Here is a 17,328-nt window from a genome sequence, read left to right on the forward strand (position 1 = left end):
ACGATGTTGTTGATATATTTAGTACATCAATTTCAGTATATAAGCACACCTTATTGATGTTTTTTTCATCAAGTAGTGGAGTATTTTAATAAAGGTATTTAATTTGACACATAATAATTTTGCAGACTGAAAAACAAAATATTTTTGATTTTTTATGTTTTGTGCCTGTATGCCATGTGGATCAAATTCAGTGATATTTTGACTTTATATTTAGTTTTGTTCAATTGTTTTAAATAGTCGTTTCCTTTTCCTGCACTATTTGCGTGTATAATTTGGTAAATATTTTTTATGTATATATGTATTTAAAAGCCTTAATAGGCGTGAAATAAATAAATAAATTAATACAATATATTAATATAAATAAGCAATAGTCCCAATTGCCCGGAGCAAGTGGCTCTGCACAATTAACAACGTGGAGACGCTGAGAGGTTATGGAAGTCGGAAAAGAAAATTTTGGGATGCACAATAAAATGTATTAAAATCGAAAATAGCTGAGATTAATACGAGCGTTATTTCAACTAAAAATTTTACAGTCGGTCCGAGCAGTCCGACTTGTCATTTATTTTGTAAATGATTGTTTGTACTTGGGAGATATCGAGAGCGTTAATCAAAGCTCAGTCATTCACAACCTTCATCACACCCACTGCATAAGTAAACATTTGCTCACTAAAACTATCACAATCTATCTTTAAAATAAATTTTGAAAATCAACCCATTAGTTTTCAGTGTAAAGATAAACGCATAAGACATTCCAAATGCACTTGAAAAATTATTTGTTTTGTGTACAAATTGCGATCCAAAATAAAGATTATTTCCGATGTAACGAAAATATTTCGACATTAGAACCGTCGTCAATTACCGACGAAGGATGCTAAATTCTTGAACAATCATCATTCTCCTCATCAAAAGAACATTCCAGAATGGCGAAAGTTTCCAATAATATACGCTTGGGAAATATAAAACTTAGTTTCTTTCTGAACGTAATCTTGTATTCTACCGATTGTACCACATGATCAGTTCAATGTATTAACAGTCGGCATAATACCTTATTGCTAATAATCAAGCTGTAATATTATGATACAACACACGCGATGTCTTACGACAGATATCTCGTGAGTTTTTTATGATCATGCTGCTATCGAATTTTCCCGTCGCTCATATAATAACAGTTGGCCACTCTTGAAAACTCTGCCTTTACATAGTCAAGTCAGGAATCATGACATAAAATAGAAAAAAATTAAGAACTCAACAACGTCTCGTGACCCACCGGTTTCGGAACACTGCATGAGACCCCAACAATCTGTCAAGTCTGTCACGAGAACATAATCGAAATCACAAATGTTAATATTAAGAAATTTACACAGCAAGGTTCACTATATCTCCGCATTAAAACTTGGCCACATTCACCAAAAGTAAATTTATTAAAACGAAAAAGGTTAAACTAAAGATTTTCTGTGGTGCTTGATTTAAACTACTGTGTTTTTCATAGTTTGTGGTGTTAGATATACCTACTTATTGTATTAGTTGTGTTTGTTTTATTCATCGCAACTTGTAAGAATGAGTCTGCCAGTGGTGGATCAATGCTGTTGTGGTTGTTCCTTGCAAACTGGCTGTAAAATCATTGGTTGGGTGCAAATTGTAAGTATTATTTTATATCTAGAATGAGTGGATATATTTGGGAATTTTTTTCTCGAAAGGTAAGCTAGCTTGAAACACAGCAATAACTGCCTGTGCCGTGCTTTGCGAACAATTAAGATTAAATATATTCTTTTTAAGCAATAATTAATAGCCTGAAACATACTTATTTAAAAAAAAATTATGTTAAAAAATATAAATGCCGCCAAAGGGAATTGAACCCGCAGCCTTCTGATTGCCGGTCAGGTGCTCTACTAAACAATTTCATTAAACAATTTAAAATTTAATTTAATTTGTTTTCCGTTAGAAAACAACCAACACTGTTTTTGTAGGAAAGTTGTCATTTATTGGTGAATATATTTTTACTTCTCACATGTTATTATTTCTTAATGATAAACTAATGTTTAAGAAACAAGGTTTTTATACATATCACAAAGGAAAACATATTATTTTAACCAATAATTATTAGCTTGAAATACCTTTTAAAAATATTTTCAGGTGTTTCAGGCTAATAATTATTGCTAAAAAGTAGTATGTTATCCTTTGTGCTATGTGTAAAAAACCTCGTTCCTTAAACATTAGATTATCATTAAAAAAATACAATGTGTGGCAAGCCTACGCACGACGGAAGTGAAATTTTTAGTATTCTTCTCTCTCTCTTTTCATTCCATATTATTATTATTCAGAATGCTGTACATTATAGTTTTAAAAAGCATAAATTTATTTATAGGCGTGTTGTTAACAAATGAACGTTTAACTAGATTCCTAATATTGACATATTTATAAGTAGCATGTGATAAAAAAAATTAAAAGTTATAAAAATATGGGATTCGAACCCGGGTCCTGCATAACGAGTGTCGAACGCTCTGCCTCTAGACCGCGAGAAGAGGCATCTCGCGCGACGAGAACCGCGTATACAACGTGTACTCCTATCACATAACGTCTCGTTAACGCTTTATATAGGGTCGAATCGAAGATATATCTGCAGTGTGAAGTCATATCTGTCGTTTTTCAAAATATTTCCGTATATTTGTCCGTTTTGGAAAAGATCTATCGTGTTTTAACAGTCTCATACCCGTATGGAGTCTGAATTTGAAAAACATTTCTAAATTTTGAAAAACTCACTTACGGCTGTGTTTTTTTCTAAAAAAAATTGTCACGCACGTCTGCGAGGGTAATTAGTCGCGTTATCGGCCTTGATTAGTAATTTTAATGATTCAAAATAAAAATAATTAATCAAAATACCGAGCGACTCTACCGGCTCGATTTGTAAGCTATATTTCGACCAAAATATCATAAAGTCAAAATACCTAAAAGTCGCAGCACGAGAGCATTTTATCACTTTTCCTCGTATTAAAAAAACACAAAAAGAAAAAAAAATTACTTAAAGGGGGGATCGAACCTCGGTTCTTCACGACGAGAGTCGGGCGCTCTGCCTCTAGACCGCGAAGCTGAGTTTGGAGAGTGACCTAAACTAGGTATATAATATTAGCTAGGCTCCCATAGCGAAATGATCACGGTTTTTCGTGACGGTCATGAGTCGGTTTTACTCCGGTCCTTGAAAATGCATAACTCGCGTTAAGAAGTTTCACTTCAAAAATAATTATGATTTATATCATTTCATTTATCAATAATATGAGCCAATTAAAATAAATTTTATATATTGTCACTTCCTGACATCCGACCGTGCTGAAACTCGGCAGATAGACTCGATGCCGATGACAATGCATTATATCAACACTCATGGTGGTACTCATGCAAAGACACTCGCCCACACAAGCATTTTTCTGAAATTGGATGAAACCAAATATTAAAAAAATACAACAATAAATGTCGGTACTCTCCAATTAGAATACTTTTCTTAGGTGTTAGCATTGTTAACTCCAGTCACTTGGGAAGATAGTTCAATCCTCAGTCAATCCGATTCAAAAATTAACTTTTGAGAACATTTTAAAAGCTCAGAGCAGTTGAGAGCCCGCCCTGGGGAGGATGATTCATCCTTCAGTCAAACCTAATAATTTGTTTTTTTTTAAGTTTTAAAAGACCTTATAGTAGTTCATGGTAGTTAACTAGTGGTAGTCCCTGCCATATTTTGATAAAAAGTCTTTCCACTTTACAATAAAATCCAAATAAATGGAATATTTCTAACTAAAAATACATTGAACATACGCAAAGAGAAGATCTGGTCCATGCACTCCCTTCCACTTACAAAAGCACCTTGACCATCCCATATTTTATCCTTTGTTTCTTTTCTTACCCTTTCAATCAAAATTCTACCATACAGCTTGTCAACTGAACTTAGCAGGCTAATAGTCATATGATTACCACATTCCATACATGACCCTTTACTTTTGTATAACGGCATGATCACAGCCCTTCTCCAATTTAAAGGCGTGTAACCTTCCTTTAAACATTGATTAAAAAGATTGCACAACTATCTGAGAATTATACGGCTATCTCCTTTAAAATATTCAGCAACAATATTGGCGAAACCAATAATAATAAATAGGTCATATTTTTCACAATGATAGTAAGGGAGATACAACGATTTCTATGAGACCATATGAGTTGTTTCCAAAAGCGAATAAATTATCCGAAGGGTTAAAAAAAATAATAAACCGAAGAGTTAAAAAATTTAAAAAAAATATACCCATTGTAAAAATGCCAAGATTATACCTCTTTTCAAAGGTGGAGATCACGAAAATGTTAATAATTACAGACCAATATCTTTGCTCAATACTCTCTCAAAAATAATAGAAAGACTGGCTAAGTCAAGATTAGTATCATTTTTAGAAAAATACAAAATACTCTCCGACAGCCAATTTGGTTTCAGAGAGAACAGAAGTACGAGTGATGCTATATTAAAGGTATTGACCAAAGTTATAAACGCACTGGACTATGGCAACAAAGCTATAGCGGTATTTTTAGACTTATCAAAGGCCTTCAATATGGTTTCCCACGAGTTGCTTCTTAAGAAATTATTATCTATAGGCATTAATAATACAGCTATGGGTTGGTTCAGATCTTACCTTAGTGATAGAACACAGCAAGTAGAAATAAATAAAATGTTAAGCGATAGTAAATCTATCTCATTTGGAGTACCACAAGGTAGTGTACTAGGGCCAATATTATTTCTTATTTATTTAAACGATTTATGCAGTCTAAAAATTCCAGGTAACATTGTTAGTTTTGCAGATGACACTGCCTTAATATTTGAGGGTAAAAATTGGAGTGAAACTTTTGAAAAATGTGATACAGGTTTAGGAGTAGTTAATAATTATCTGAGTAATAATATTTTAACTTTAAATACACAAAAAACCAAATACATCACTTTTAGCATTTCTTATAAAAGTCAGCCATCTACCTCTCATAATTTGATTATTCACAATTGTGTGCAAACGTGTAACTGCAACCCCTTGGAAAGTGTAGACAGCCTCAAATACCTGGGGGTAAAAATTGATAAATTTTTGAGGTGGTATGATCATGTCGAAATGTTAGTAAATAAAGTTAGGAGACTTATCTATATTTTTGAAGATCTCAGACATGTACTAGACAAGGAAAAATTAAAAACAGTGTATTTTGCTATAATTCAGTGCCTACTTTCATATAATATAGTGTGCTGGGGTTCCTGCCTGAAGACTGTAATAGAACCACTTAATATTGCCCAAAAACTGATTCTCAAAGTTATGTACAAGAAAAAATTTACATATCCTACACAGTTACTTTATAAGAAATGTAATATCATGAATTTAAAACAACTATTTATCCTACAAACGTTATGCAGATTTTTTAACAATATTAGTTCTGCGAAAAGAACGCAACAAATTCGTACTACAAGAATTGGCTTTGGTCTGAACTTTATGGCAATTCACCCTAAATCCTCATTTGGGCAGAGACATTATTTGTACCAGGCTCCACTTTTATATAATAGCCTTCCAGATCACATTAAATCGTCAAATTCCTTGCGTACATTTAAAAAGAATGTTAAATTATTTCTGCCATCCGAGGATTTCCAACATATTCTTTCATCTTTGTCATTTTAAATTGTGGCATAATATTTTGAATAAGTTAATTTTTTCATCCTTTTCTTTTTTTAATGTAAATTTTTTTTCTCTCTTTCTTTCTTCTCTGTTAAAAAAAAATAGTTTGTTACATTTTTATTGCAATTAAATATCATGGTCACCCTACATGTTTACAGCATTATATTGTAATGAATAGGCTGATAGGTACCATGTAGGTATCCAATTCGCAGAAACGTCAATGTAACAATATTGTTATCTTAATATTTGAATTATTTTTTTAATATTTGTACTATTTTAAATCTCTTATAATCTTTGTACTATTTTTTTAATATTTTGTAAAATTATTAACCTCAACACAGGCTTGTCCTAGTGAGGTTAAAAATTATAACTTAAAAAAAAAAATACAATGTAAAGAAACGATAAATAAATAAATAAATAAATATATATATATATATATATATATTAATACGGGTTGATTTTTTTTTAATGATGTAGCTTGAGATCAATTATGCAGTTAGTAGTCCATTATTGCTCTGAGCTCGTTTGAGAGGTTAGAACGCAGCTGTGGTCTTTATATTTTTGGAAACAAAACAACAATAAAATACTTGATGAAATAATCTTGGATGTATCTTAGTATGGCCAATTTCAAAGTTACAAAAATTTCAAAAATCCTTTACAATAAACTAATAAATTTACATTACAGATTTTATCGCTAAGAAAGTTGATAAAATGCATACTTACATATAATGTGGTATAAAAGTACACAGGTACTTTTATATTTAATTTTATTCAGGAATATATTAATTAAAATGTTATTTATAAGTATTCCATAAATAATAAAGATATTTTTGTGTTTTCAGTTATGTTGTCCCCTTTCCATTATACAAATCACAGTGACAATTTACCTGGATGAAGCCTATAATATTTTGAAGCTATTTACCGAAGGTCTAGGTTTCTTTGGAATATTTGTGTTCGTACTATTTCCATTATGCGAATCAATTCAGGGAGCAATTCTTTTGTTCGGTGTTCGACGGGTAGGTTATCATTTAATCAAAGGTCATTAATGCAATAACACAAATTATTTACTGACACAATATTTATCATTAAAGGTCAATTTGAAAATGAGTTTGTTTTGACTTAAAATGTTTAATAAATCGTTTTCTGACGTCAGTGTCGGACCTCGACGTGTTTGTCTGCATTTGAATGTATTCTGACTCGCACGCTTGTATTAGTGTAAAATGTATTTGAAGTAAATTACAGTTGAATAATCTGTGTTATTTCACAATCACATAATATATGTTTAAAAAACACAATAGTACCTATAATAGCATATTTGCAGCACATTCCAGAAAGGCAGATACTTTCAGTATCCGTAATGAAAGTATAACTTTAAGAATCGAAATCTTACTTGAAATAACTTTAGCCGTGTTTGGTGACCAGATCTGAGTAGCTACTTACCACCATCCCCTACCACTTCTCCTTCCCCTTTCCACTACCTTCTCACAACATACCAAAAATGAGGGGTGCCATAGTTCCACAGGATCCGGGCGATTTGGAGCAGTTGGAATTTTTGTGCGGTGTCACTAACGCTCTGGTATAAGACCACTACGTAGAATGGGTTGAACCTTATTTAGTTACCTGGTCTCAGTATCCAAAACTTATTATATATTCCACACTCTTCTTTTGGGTATTTTTTTAAGGATGTTAAAAACCTTTTTTTCAGAAAAAACCTGGATATCTCAATGTCTGGGTAAAGTCAACATTTGTTGTGATGATTTTGATGCTTTCATTTATCACTTATACCTACATTAAGACAACCTCTTACGATCTGTCGCATGAAGCACACTTGGGAAACCTGTTTTCATTTGTAATATCTGGACCTTGCATAACAGGTAATGATAAATATTTTTTAAATAGCTATCAAGTTTAATTTGTAGAAAATCATTTTAATTAAAAAAAATTGTCGTTATTATGTTTTGAACAAATGGTTTTCAAACAATTCCGCTGTGTAATTATTATTATGCGTGGCAGACGTTTTGCCTTCTCAACTGTTGACCTTTGATAATGTCTTCGGAAATGGGTATAACTAACAACAAATAATTAAGTGTATTTAACTTCAGTAAAACATATAACAGATGAGATAAATCTCTCTCCATTTTGAATTTTCACAAATACATAGGATAATAAAAAGAAATTATTATGAAAAATCATATAATAACCCCCTGAAGTTTCGCGCTGTGAGAGTAAATCAAGGTTGGAGTAATACCGTTTTCTTCTTTTAAATGAATAATTTGTGATTTTCTTGCTATTTTCAGTTATCAGCATTTACTTCGCCATAGTAGTCTCGTCGTACATGAAAGAACTGAGAAGATGGAATTCGAGACCGCAAAACGAATTGACTCAGTTTTCAGGGATACAATTTATGAACCCAGAAAGTGAGAGTTTTCTGGCACCCTCGACGTACACACCGACACCCGTATAAAGTCAAAATGAATGCGTTGATAAAATATACTTTATCGAAAATAGGGAGCAAAATGGATAAAATGGAATTTTTCTTTTTTTTCATTTGCTCCACACTGAATTTATTTCATCTTTGGGGATAGTGCGTGTGGAATCTCTTTATGGAACGAAGTGAGAGGAAGTTCTGGGATGAAGGTATGAGTGATGAGTATGAATATGGGGGTCAATCAATGTGTCCAAGAGTGAAGGACGATGAAACAATCCCCCTCACTCCTAACTGAGGTGCAGGGCGATGAGTCGAGGAAGTCCTGCTGGAGAAGTCAAAAGATCTCCCTCAACTAGTGTTTTTGGATCCGGCCCGCCATGCAGTAGGTGGGTACACGCATCTCCCGCCAAGACCTAAATAACCTCACCCCACGAATCCGGGCACCCCTGCTAAGTTACCAAACGTAGCGAACCACTCGAGGTGACCTATGGCAGGGGTGTTGAATATTCAATAGATGGTTCCTGGGGCGGCGGTACCCATCCCCGCTTCCCAAATTGAAATTACATTTAAAGAAGTAGTCACGCAAAGCTGCCACAAGGCTTGTCTGCAAGTTCTACCATTTTTCTTAAGTTTAATAAACATTCAGGAAAATGTCCATATGATTTTACTGTACTGTTGAATCTTTTCTTCTTCCGATTGCGCTCTTCTCTCGGAAATAGTTTACTATTAAGCTTTGGCTTCATCTTCTATCATGTTTCCACAATTACTTCCCTGGATTTATCACTATTTATTGATGTTCCCATTATTCCTCTAATTTTGTGTACATCTCAATTTCAAAAATGGATTAGGCATCTGTGTTACCTCCCTCCTAAAACATGGGTCCCAACAAGACCCATCTTCACCACTTCCTTTCCTCATAAAGACCCTCCTAACAGCATCCCCAAAGATGACATAGGCCCTGAGGTAAATTACTTACATCGGGCATCCATAATTGTAGGAAAAAATTATTATCCAATTGAGAGCAAAATTAACCCCAGAGGCCAATTTGTTGTTGAAGGCTCATTTGGTCGCATAGAAATGGTTGTCTCTCCCTAACTGTAATGGTGATAAATGTGATATAAGCGGTGACATAAATAAACACCGCTCTTTGATCTTGAAGTTAACAACAGAAGAATTAAAATGTACAGCACTATGAAACCAAAAATTCCGACCGGAGTTTGAAAAACAATTATGAAACTTCGTGAATTTTTTATAAATAATTTTTATATGAAACGTCCAAAAACGGAGGTGACCATAACGTATATAATAAATGTGTCTAATAAAATGTGTCTTTTTCTAGAAGCACTAGAAGCACTAGAAATAAAGAAAGCCATTAAAACCAAAAGTTTAATTCTGAATAATCAATTAGATTTGTCAAAAAGCCCAATACTGGGAATATTCCCTGTAAACTGTAAAATTCCCAGTATCCCTTAATCACCTTACAATTATTAATGCCTATTCTCTATTATTATTTATATACACTAATTGTTTTCTTTTAATATATTGTTGTTTCATTTTGGTTTTACTTTCTATCTCCCTCTGTATGTATATATAATGACACATTTTGTATTATTGATTAGTTTAATTTTGTACCCTTACGTTGCTCGAGTGTAGCGAAACCGGTCGGTCTTAAAATTAATAAAAATTCGTGGTTTTAAACAAAAAATATTGTTTTTATTTCATTAAAATGTTAAACCACAAAGTGATTGCTTTCTACGAAAAAATAATATTTTGTATATTATGTCATCATTAGTCATTTTATTTTTACCTGATGATGTAATATGCGGTGAATAATATATGAGGGAAGGTTGAGATGTTTGAACTACCTAATTTAGTAGAAGTATAGCTCCTTAGTCTTGGTATATATAATTAAAGCAATTGATTCATAAAAACCAACGGTTATACATATAATAAATGGGTAAGTTACAGAATTTTAGAACTTCTCATTACAGGAGATAGTGAAAAAAAAAGTTTTTTGGGATGCCTAATTTGAAAAACTGTCACTTTGTTTGAACCACTGGGTTCAAAGTTTCAATGATAGCGCCTTTTTATAATTACATTTTTGATACGAATACAAAAACCTGAACACTATAAATGTCTGAAAAATTACTTAAAAAAACTGTTTTTTAAGCTCTTTTTAAAACGCAGACACTCTTCTTGAACCCAAGCTTTGCACATTCATTTGACACTGTGTCATATTATAATATCCACAATGGGACAATGGTGACAAATTTAGCATATTATCCAATTTCTTTCTGCACCTGTTTCGCTTGTTCGTTTCCACCGTCGAGTCTTCGTTTTAGTGTCTTCTTATATACTCCTACTTGCTGCGTTTAGGCGAAGCTTAATGCTAAATCACTATTTTAATTAATCTTTATGACGAATTGGTGTACATTATGAATACCAAAGATATGCTTTAGATAAATTGAAGGTTTTCCTATCGTTTCGCCTGAGTAGAATACAAATAAATAAATAAATAACTCAATAAAAATTATAAATGTAAACTAGGTACTTAAATAAATATTTTTTCAATAGAAGTGTATGAACGCGTAAAGGAAACAACTTTTGAAAAATACAGTATTATAGCTAAGATTATCTGTGACAGTTTCACTTGATTAACTTTTTTGCTTTCTTATAAAATTATTTTCAAAATAAATAAAAAACCAGTTTTGTGCTTGAAATCGAACGTTTGTAGTCTCCTTTTGTCAAGCGATTTTAATGCCTATTACCTACAATATAAGGTATACTAAGAATATACACATTTTTGGCTTGTAGCTTCCTATTAAGAGCAACTTGGTTCTGAGATGAGGCTTGTAATGACAAGAGCATTCTGGTTTCACTCCACTCGGCCTTCTTTTTGCTATCCTAAAAAAATCCAAAAATATTAAAAACTTTAAAAAAAAACATTCCCGCTATTGGACTGGTTCAATAGTGTTGCTGTTCTTTAAACAAAAATGTTGCAAGCACCCTAAAAGATTTTTCGAATACATTTTGCAATAAATGAAAACGCAATCAGTAATAAATACAGAATCCTTACAAAAAATAAAATTAAATTTATTAATAACATCACACTTACATGTAGTCCACAGCGTAAATTTTGTATCCGGAGCACTGGTGACATACCTAAATACTCGTACGTCACACTCCGATTGGCGAAGACAATGAGTAGAGTAGAGAAGAAGAGAAGCGAGTCTTTACGTGGTATTGCTTGCTTTTTGTCCTCGCCTTGGATTTTAGAAACGGTTAATAAGAAACGGAAATAATGAAGTGGTTCATTGATCGCAACCTTCCCCTAATTAATTAATCTTTGAACTGTTTTATTGTATCTCTGTTTTATTGTATGAGTATCATCTCTGTTTGTTTGGCTTTCATTATATGTATAACTAATGTGTTGATGCACGTACCGAGTTTCAGTAGAAAAAAATTAAAATTGTGTTAATGATTAAATATGCTAAATTAATTATTTATATTATTTGTTTTTTAACAATAAATATACAATGTTTATAAGTCATACTGTTTTAATTTATACTACACTTCCATTAAAAGCATTTGCTTGTGGATGGAAGAGGAGTGAACATTTGCGATAAAATAATATAAATCGGTTACAAAGTAAAAAAAATTACAAAATTAAAATACATACAAATTATTGTATTTGGAAGGAATAAAAAATCTATATTTTTGAGAATAAATGGAGTACAGTGGGATAATTTGTGAGATTTTCAAGTGAAACTAGGGGAATCAGTTTTTTTGTTAACGATTTCCCTAAAAAAATTTATGTAGTTCAATATTTGTTTTTTATCATTAATGCTTCTAATTTCTTCTGGTAATTTATTAAAGAAATGTTTTCCTTTGTGGGTATAATGGTGCTGGGCAAAAGAAGTGTGTAGTTTAGGGCATGCAAATGTATATTTAAGTCTGGTTCGATTTTCAGCTATGAACGAGTATTTATCTTTTTCATTTATAATTTGAATATTTCATAAATAAGTCTTTAAATGTAGGAACTTTGAATTCTTCGAATACGTGTTCAGTGGGGAAGTCTGGAGGTTTTTTCAGTATTATTTTTATTATGACTTTAATGATTTAACTAACTAACTAACTAACTAACCATCACGCCGTTTCCCCGCAGGGGTAGGCAGAGAGGACGGACCGCCAAACAACTCGGTCTTGGCACACACTCCTTGCCTCATTCACATTCATACATCGTCTCATACATACTCTTCTATTATTCTGACTCTTGACATGGCCCGACTCAAGTATCTGATTCACTTGATCGTGCCATGTCTTCCTCGGGCGTCCCCGACTTCTGCTACCATTCACATTTGCATCATATATCCTCCTTAAACTCCTATCTTAATGATTTATAAGCTTTATTACATTGTAAACCACGTTTAAACAAATTTATTTGAGATATTTACTCGCAAATTGCTTGTAATATATTTTATTTTTAAGCTTTTATTTAAATATTTTTCTAAATAAATAAACTTTTTTTATGCATTCGAATGTATTTTAGAAATTATTATTTTTAAAACTACAAATAAATTAGAATATTCATCATAGTAATTGACTGTTGCAAATACAACATTTATATTTAGGGATTCTTTTAGCATTGGTTACCGGCTCAATTATTTCTTAATTCATGTAAAAAAAAATTGAAAAAGTCCAATAAAGACAAAAATATTTACTTACTCTTTACAATATTATAAATAAATATATAGCCTTGCAATATTTTTGTTGAATTTTGCTTGATTTTTTTGTTCGGGATATTTAAAAAACAAATTATTAAAAAATAAAATAACAATTTCAACTGACATTTTAAGGAATCGTTTGTAAGGTATACTATTATTTTTCAGATTCAATACAGCTTGAAGCGGATAACTTTCTCAAAGTGATAGATGCTTTCAGTAACGCTTTGGTGAAAGGCCACTTTTTAGAATTCAAACATTGGTGTCGCTTGTAATGGATTTAACCGCGTTTGGGGGCCAAATCTGAATAGCCAGATACTTCTCGAGTTTCTTTTACACATCTCCTTCCCCTACCCATACCCTATAACAAACAATATAACCCAATTCAATCGGGGCGGCTACAGTCTCACAGGCTTCGGCAGCAGGGAGTAGTTGGAACTCTTGAGCGGAATTCGGATAAAAATACAAAAAAAACTTTGCAGACATTGTAAAATTTGTGAATACAAAAAATAAATAAGGATTTATAAAAATATATATTTATTGAAATTATAAAGAAAATATACAAATTAATTACACATTACTAAACGATTTTAATGAAATAATTAATTACCTAGTAAGTAGAAAAATATTCTCGGATGTAACCAAAACCTCCTAGATCAAAAGGCCGGGACACTCATTCAAATCAGCCCAACTTGTATGACAACCTCCAAAAAATGTATTTTTATTTATTTTAATAAATTGACTAAAACATTTTAAGATTTTTTAATAAATAAGAATAAATTGAAAAAAAAATTAACGAATATGTTTGTAAAATCCCATACAAGTGAGAAGGCTGCTTTGAATGAGTGTCCCGGCCTTGTGATCTTATTTATTTATTATTTATTTATTTATCAAAAGAAAGTACATATTACATATTGGATGCTTTGCCTGTCCAACTAGGAAAGTTTCCCGTTCTAGGACAGACAAATTGACATGTTTAGTTCATATTATTACTGAAATGTACATAATTACATAACAAAAACCAAAAAAAAGTTTCATAGAAGCTTTGATGTAACTGGGGAGCTAGTATATTAACTAATAGTTAAAATAATAAAGGTACAGTATAATTGTCTAAAAATAGTACCAATAGTTTAAAAAAATCAGTAAATATCTAAAATATTACAAATATTGGACAGTAAATGAATAACTGAAAAAAATACACAGAAATATCTGAAAATCATCAAGTTCATTCGTTTGTTCGGTACAATCTCCTTTGGCGGCATATAACAAGTATAAACTGTTCTGTATTAGATAATGTTTTATCTAGTTATTCTGACCGCGAAAAAATACAGCATGCCACAACGATATCATAATATACCGACGTTTCGTCGGCAACAGTACACAGTGTTCTAATTATCAATTTAGTAAATGCGATGTAATTACATAACATCATGTGGAGAATTATTGCATACCCACGGAGAAAAATTAGTACGGCTTTTATTATCAAGATACTATTAAAAATGTGACAGCATGACCATTTCCTAAAAAAATAGTATTCATTCAGAATATGTCTGAAAACATGTTCACACAGGTGCCCTTGTCCGAATGAATATAATGGACATGATGCGAAAATACTATTTTTTGAAGAACACGTGTTCCGACTTCCTCATAACATATTCGTGCTTTACTGATGGTTCGTCATGAAATTTGAGAAATTATTAGTTACAGGCCTCCAGTCCCTTTTTTAACAAAAAACGAATAATAACACTAGATTTTAAAAAATAACAATATTTAATGTCAGTCAGTTTCTCCTACTAGGTATTTATTATAAGTTCACAGATTAATGGAATTTTGTCGACTCTATAATGGGACACCCTCTTATTGTGGTCCATTTAGAGTAAATTATCAAAAAAAAACGATTGTCGTTATTTTACTGTTCATTCAAATCTGAAAATAATAAATAATACCTTATTTTTCATCATAAAAGTTATATTTAACTCTCTACCCAAAACTAGTACTCCTCAGCAAAAGGTACCCTATTGAAAAGGATCGTGAAAAGTCATACACAATACTTAATTACCAGAGATGTGCTTTATTTCAAATAAATCCATTTCAAATGGAAATGCAAAATGCAAAATGGGTATTTTCCATAAAATACCCATTTTGCATTTTAAATGCTTTTCTAAAATAAATACCCATTTTGCATTTTAAATGCTTTTCTAAAAACCATTTTGCATTTTGCATTTTAAATGCTTTTAAATATTAAATGTTAGATAGCAGTTTCTATGTTTTTACGTTGGCAACATTAGTTTTGCGCAAATTTTTTTCGGTTTCATAATCTGTAGTCTTGGTGTTTTTGGATTTACCATCATGTAATATGTTTGTTCTACATTGATGTCCATTATTAAATGACAAAATTGTTTAAAAATTCTATAATTATTTTGATTGTTTGACCTGAGAAACCATTTTGCTTTTTCAATGCATTTTGAAAAAAAGGTATTTTGCATTTTGCATTTGAAATGCTTTTCTAAAAACCATTTTGCATTTTGCATTTTCAAATGGAAAAGTTTAGACCCATTTCCATTTTGCATTTCAAATGGTTTTGGGTACCCATTTTGCACATCTCTGTTAATTACACATGGTGACTGGTGACCCGTGAGTTATGGATCAAACGAAGGGGGGTGATAGTTGAGATTATTTGCAATCAAAATGACCGCATATGTGTTGTTGTCCAATTCTTAACCCTTTCAATGCTTTACATTTTTTTATATAGACATTATGTCAACTGGTTAAGCACCATAATATAATTTCTTTTTCTTTTGGTTTATTTTATTATTCCTTAATATTTTTAAATAAGTATCTCTAAGATTGTGTTTCATACCTCTATGTATTTATAATGTGCACTAATCTGGTAAGTGCTTGCCCGAAATGGCAATTATTCTATTTTGTTATAATTGTTAGAATTGTCTACGTTTGTTCGGTCTTCTATTTTTTCTTACTGTCGTTGTTGGGAAAAATTGGCATCTGCAAGATTGAATTTAAGATACTAATTTCTTCTCCTCACCACCACCATATAACAAATGGATTGATGTGCCACCAAAAGAAAATAATCTGCTGCCCATATTGCATGGGCCAGACTAAGCCTTACTATTGCTGGAAGGGATCTCCATCAGGTTAGTGCACGTCTTGACATAATTGTTTAGGTGAGAACGCCGCGTAATAATTTATTATTTGTTATATTTTCTAAGGTATTAAGTCGCCGTTTTTGGGGCTATTTACACGCAACAACAACTAAAAAATGACTGTGAGTTTGGATTTTTTTTTCTAATTATGCTTTTAAGGTTAAACATGACGCTTGTTATATTCTACTTGTTTATAGACGGCGTTAATTATTTCTTTATTTTTTTTAATATGCCTTTTGCAATATTTAATTTATCCAATATTAAGACAAATTATTTGTTTGCGACCGTACGCAATGTGAATATGAATAAATAGTTTTTTCTGTAAAAAAAAAATCGATTATTTCAAGAAAGGCATACAAATACAATACTGGATTGAATCATCTACAAATGCATTATGGCGAGCGTCGCGTTTGACATTAACTGGTTAAGTTACAACCACTCGCATGGGCGGACTAATCTTATGTAATTTGAATACTAACAACTGGCAGTGAATGGGTATTTCTAATGAAATATTTTTATGAACTCCGTATCCATATTACAGTTGTTAATCTCGGTTTTTGTTAATATTGAAAATAAACTGTATATTACGAATGCAGATTACAAAAAATATGTAAATATCGTAGAAATTTGAACAACAATTAATATATATAGATAACTCATTGAATACTTTCTAATAAATTATTATTATTTTTTAAATGAATATTTGAACCGGTTCAGTGCCAATCACTCCCATTGGCGGACCAATCATACGTTATTTTAATGGTAACAAAAGCCCGGGACGGATGTGAGAAATTTTTCAGCTCAGTTTCATTTTACTGGATCTTTTCAAGTTTCTTAGATGGAGGGAAGGTTATTTGCAATCAAAATTTACAGATTCAATTCTTAATAATATTTAATATTTGGCTAATTTATATAGCGCCATTTTCGTGAGAAATCACCTCAAGGGCGCTCCCTAGTATTGTATTATTGGTACTGAGTTCATAGACATACTCTCAGTATATAGATACGTCACTTAACAGCAATATTAGAAAAAAATATCTAAAAATGCTGTCCTTTATGACGATTTTTTAAAGATGTACAGGGTTTAAAAAATACAAAAATTGATAAAACATTAAAAGAAAAATTGATAAAACATTAAAACTATCAAAGGTTTAAGAATTGAAGTCATTTTGATTGCAAATAACTCCCCTATAATCACCATTGCTAACGGGACACCTTGTATTATAAGGATGTCATATTGAATTAGCAGCTAACTATGTAGTGATCAAAACTTATTTCCAATTTTCAAACCTTTATTTATTCATGATGGAATTCCATTTTAACATGACTTTTTGGATTGAAAA

At 31.6% G+C, this 17,328-nt stretch overlaps 1 protein-coding gene across 2 annotated transcripts in view; it reads left to right on the forward strand.

Moving 5' to 3' along the window:
• Nucleotides 1-1,355: 1,355 nt before the first annotated feature.
• Nucleotides 1,356-17,328, forward strand: part of LOC149415459 (uncharacterized) — a 34,993-nt gene continuing 19,020 nt past the window's right edge. Inside the window, exons 1-4 of one of the 2 annotated variants that reach the window (XR_016303781.1) lie at nt 1,356-1,638; nt 6,518-6,691; nt 7,381-7,549; nt 7,973-11,652. Coding sequence is in view for 1 of the 2 variants with exons in the window: in XM_089642649.1 (XP_089498775.1) it covers nt 1,558-1,638 (81 nt within the window). In the remaining variant the exon portion in view is untranslated. Of the gene's footprint in view, nt 1,639-6,517; nt 6,692-7,380; nt 7,550-7,972; nt 11,653-17,328 lie in introns of those variants that run through there. The other variant, XM_089642649.1, reaches the window with a different exon arrangement.

The sequence above is a fragment of the Hesperophylax consimilis genome, chromosome 18 (assembly GCF_061612785.1).
Source record: "Hesperophylax consimilis isolate HC1 chromosome 18, BYU_Hcon_1.0, whole genome shotgun sequence".
NCBI lineage: Eukaryota > Metazoa > Arthropoda > Insecta > Trichoptera > Limnephilidae > Hesperophylax > Hesperophylax consimilis.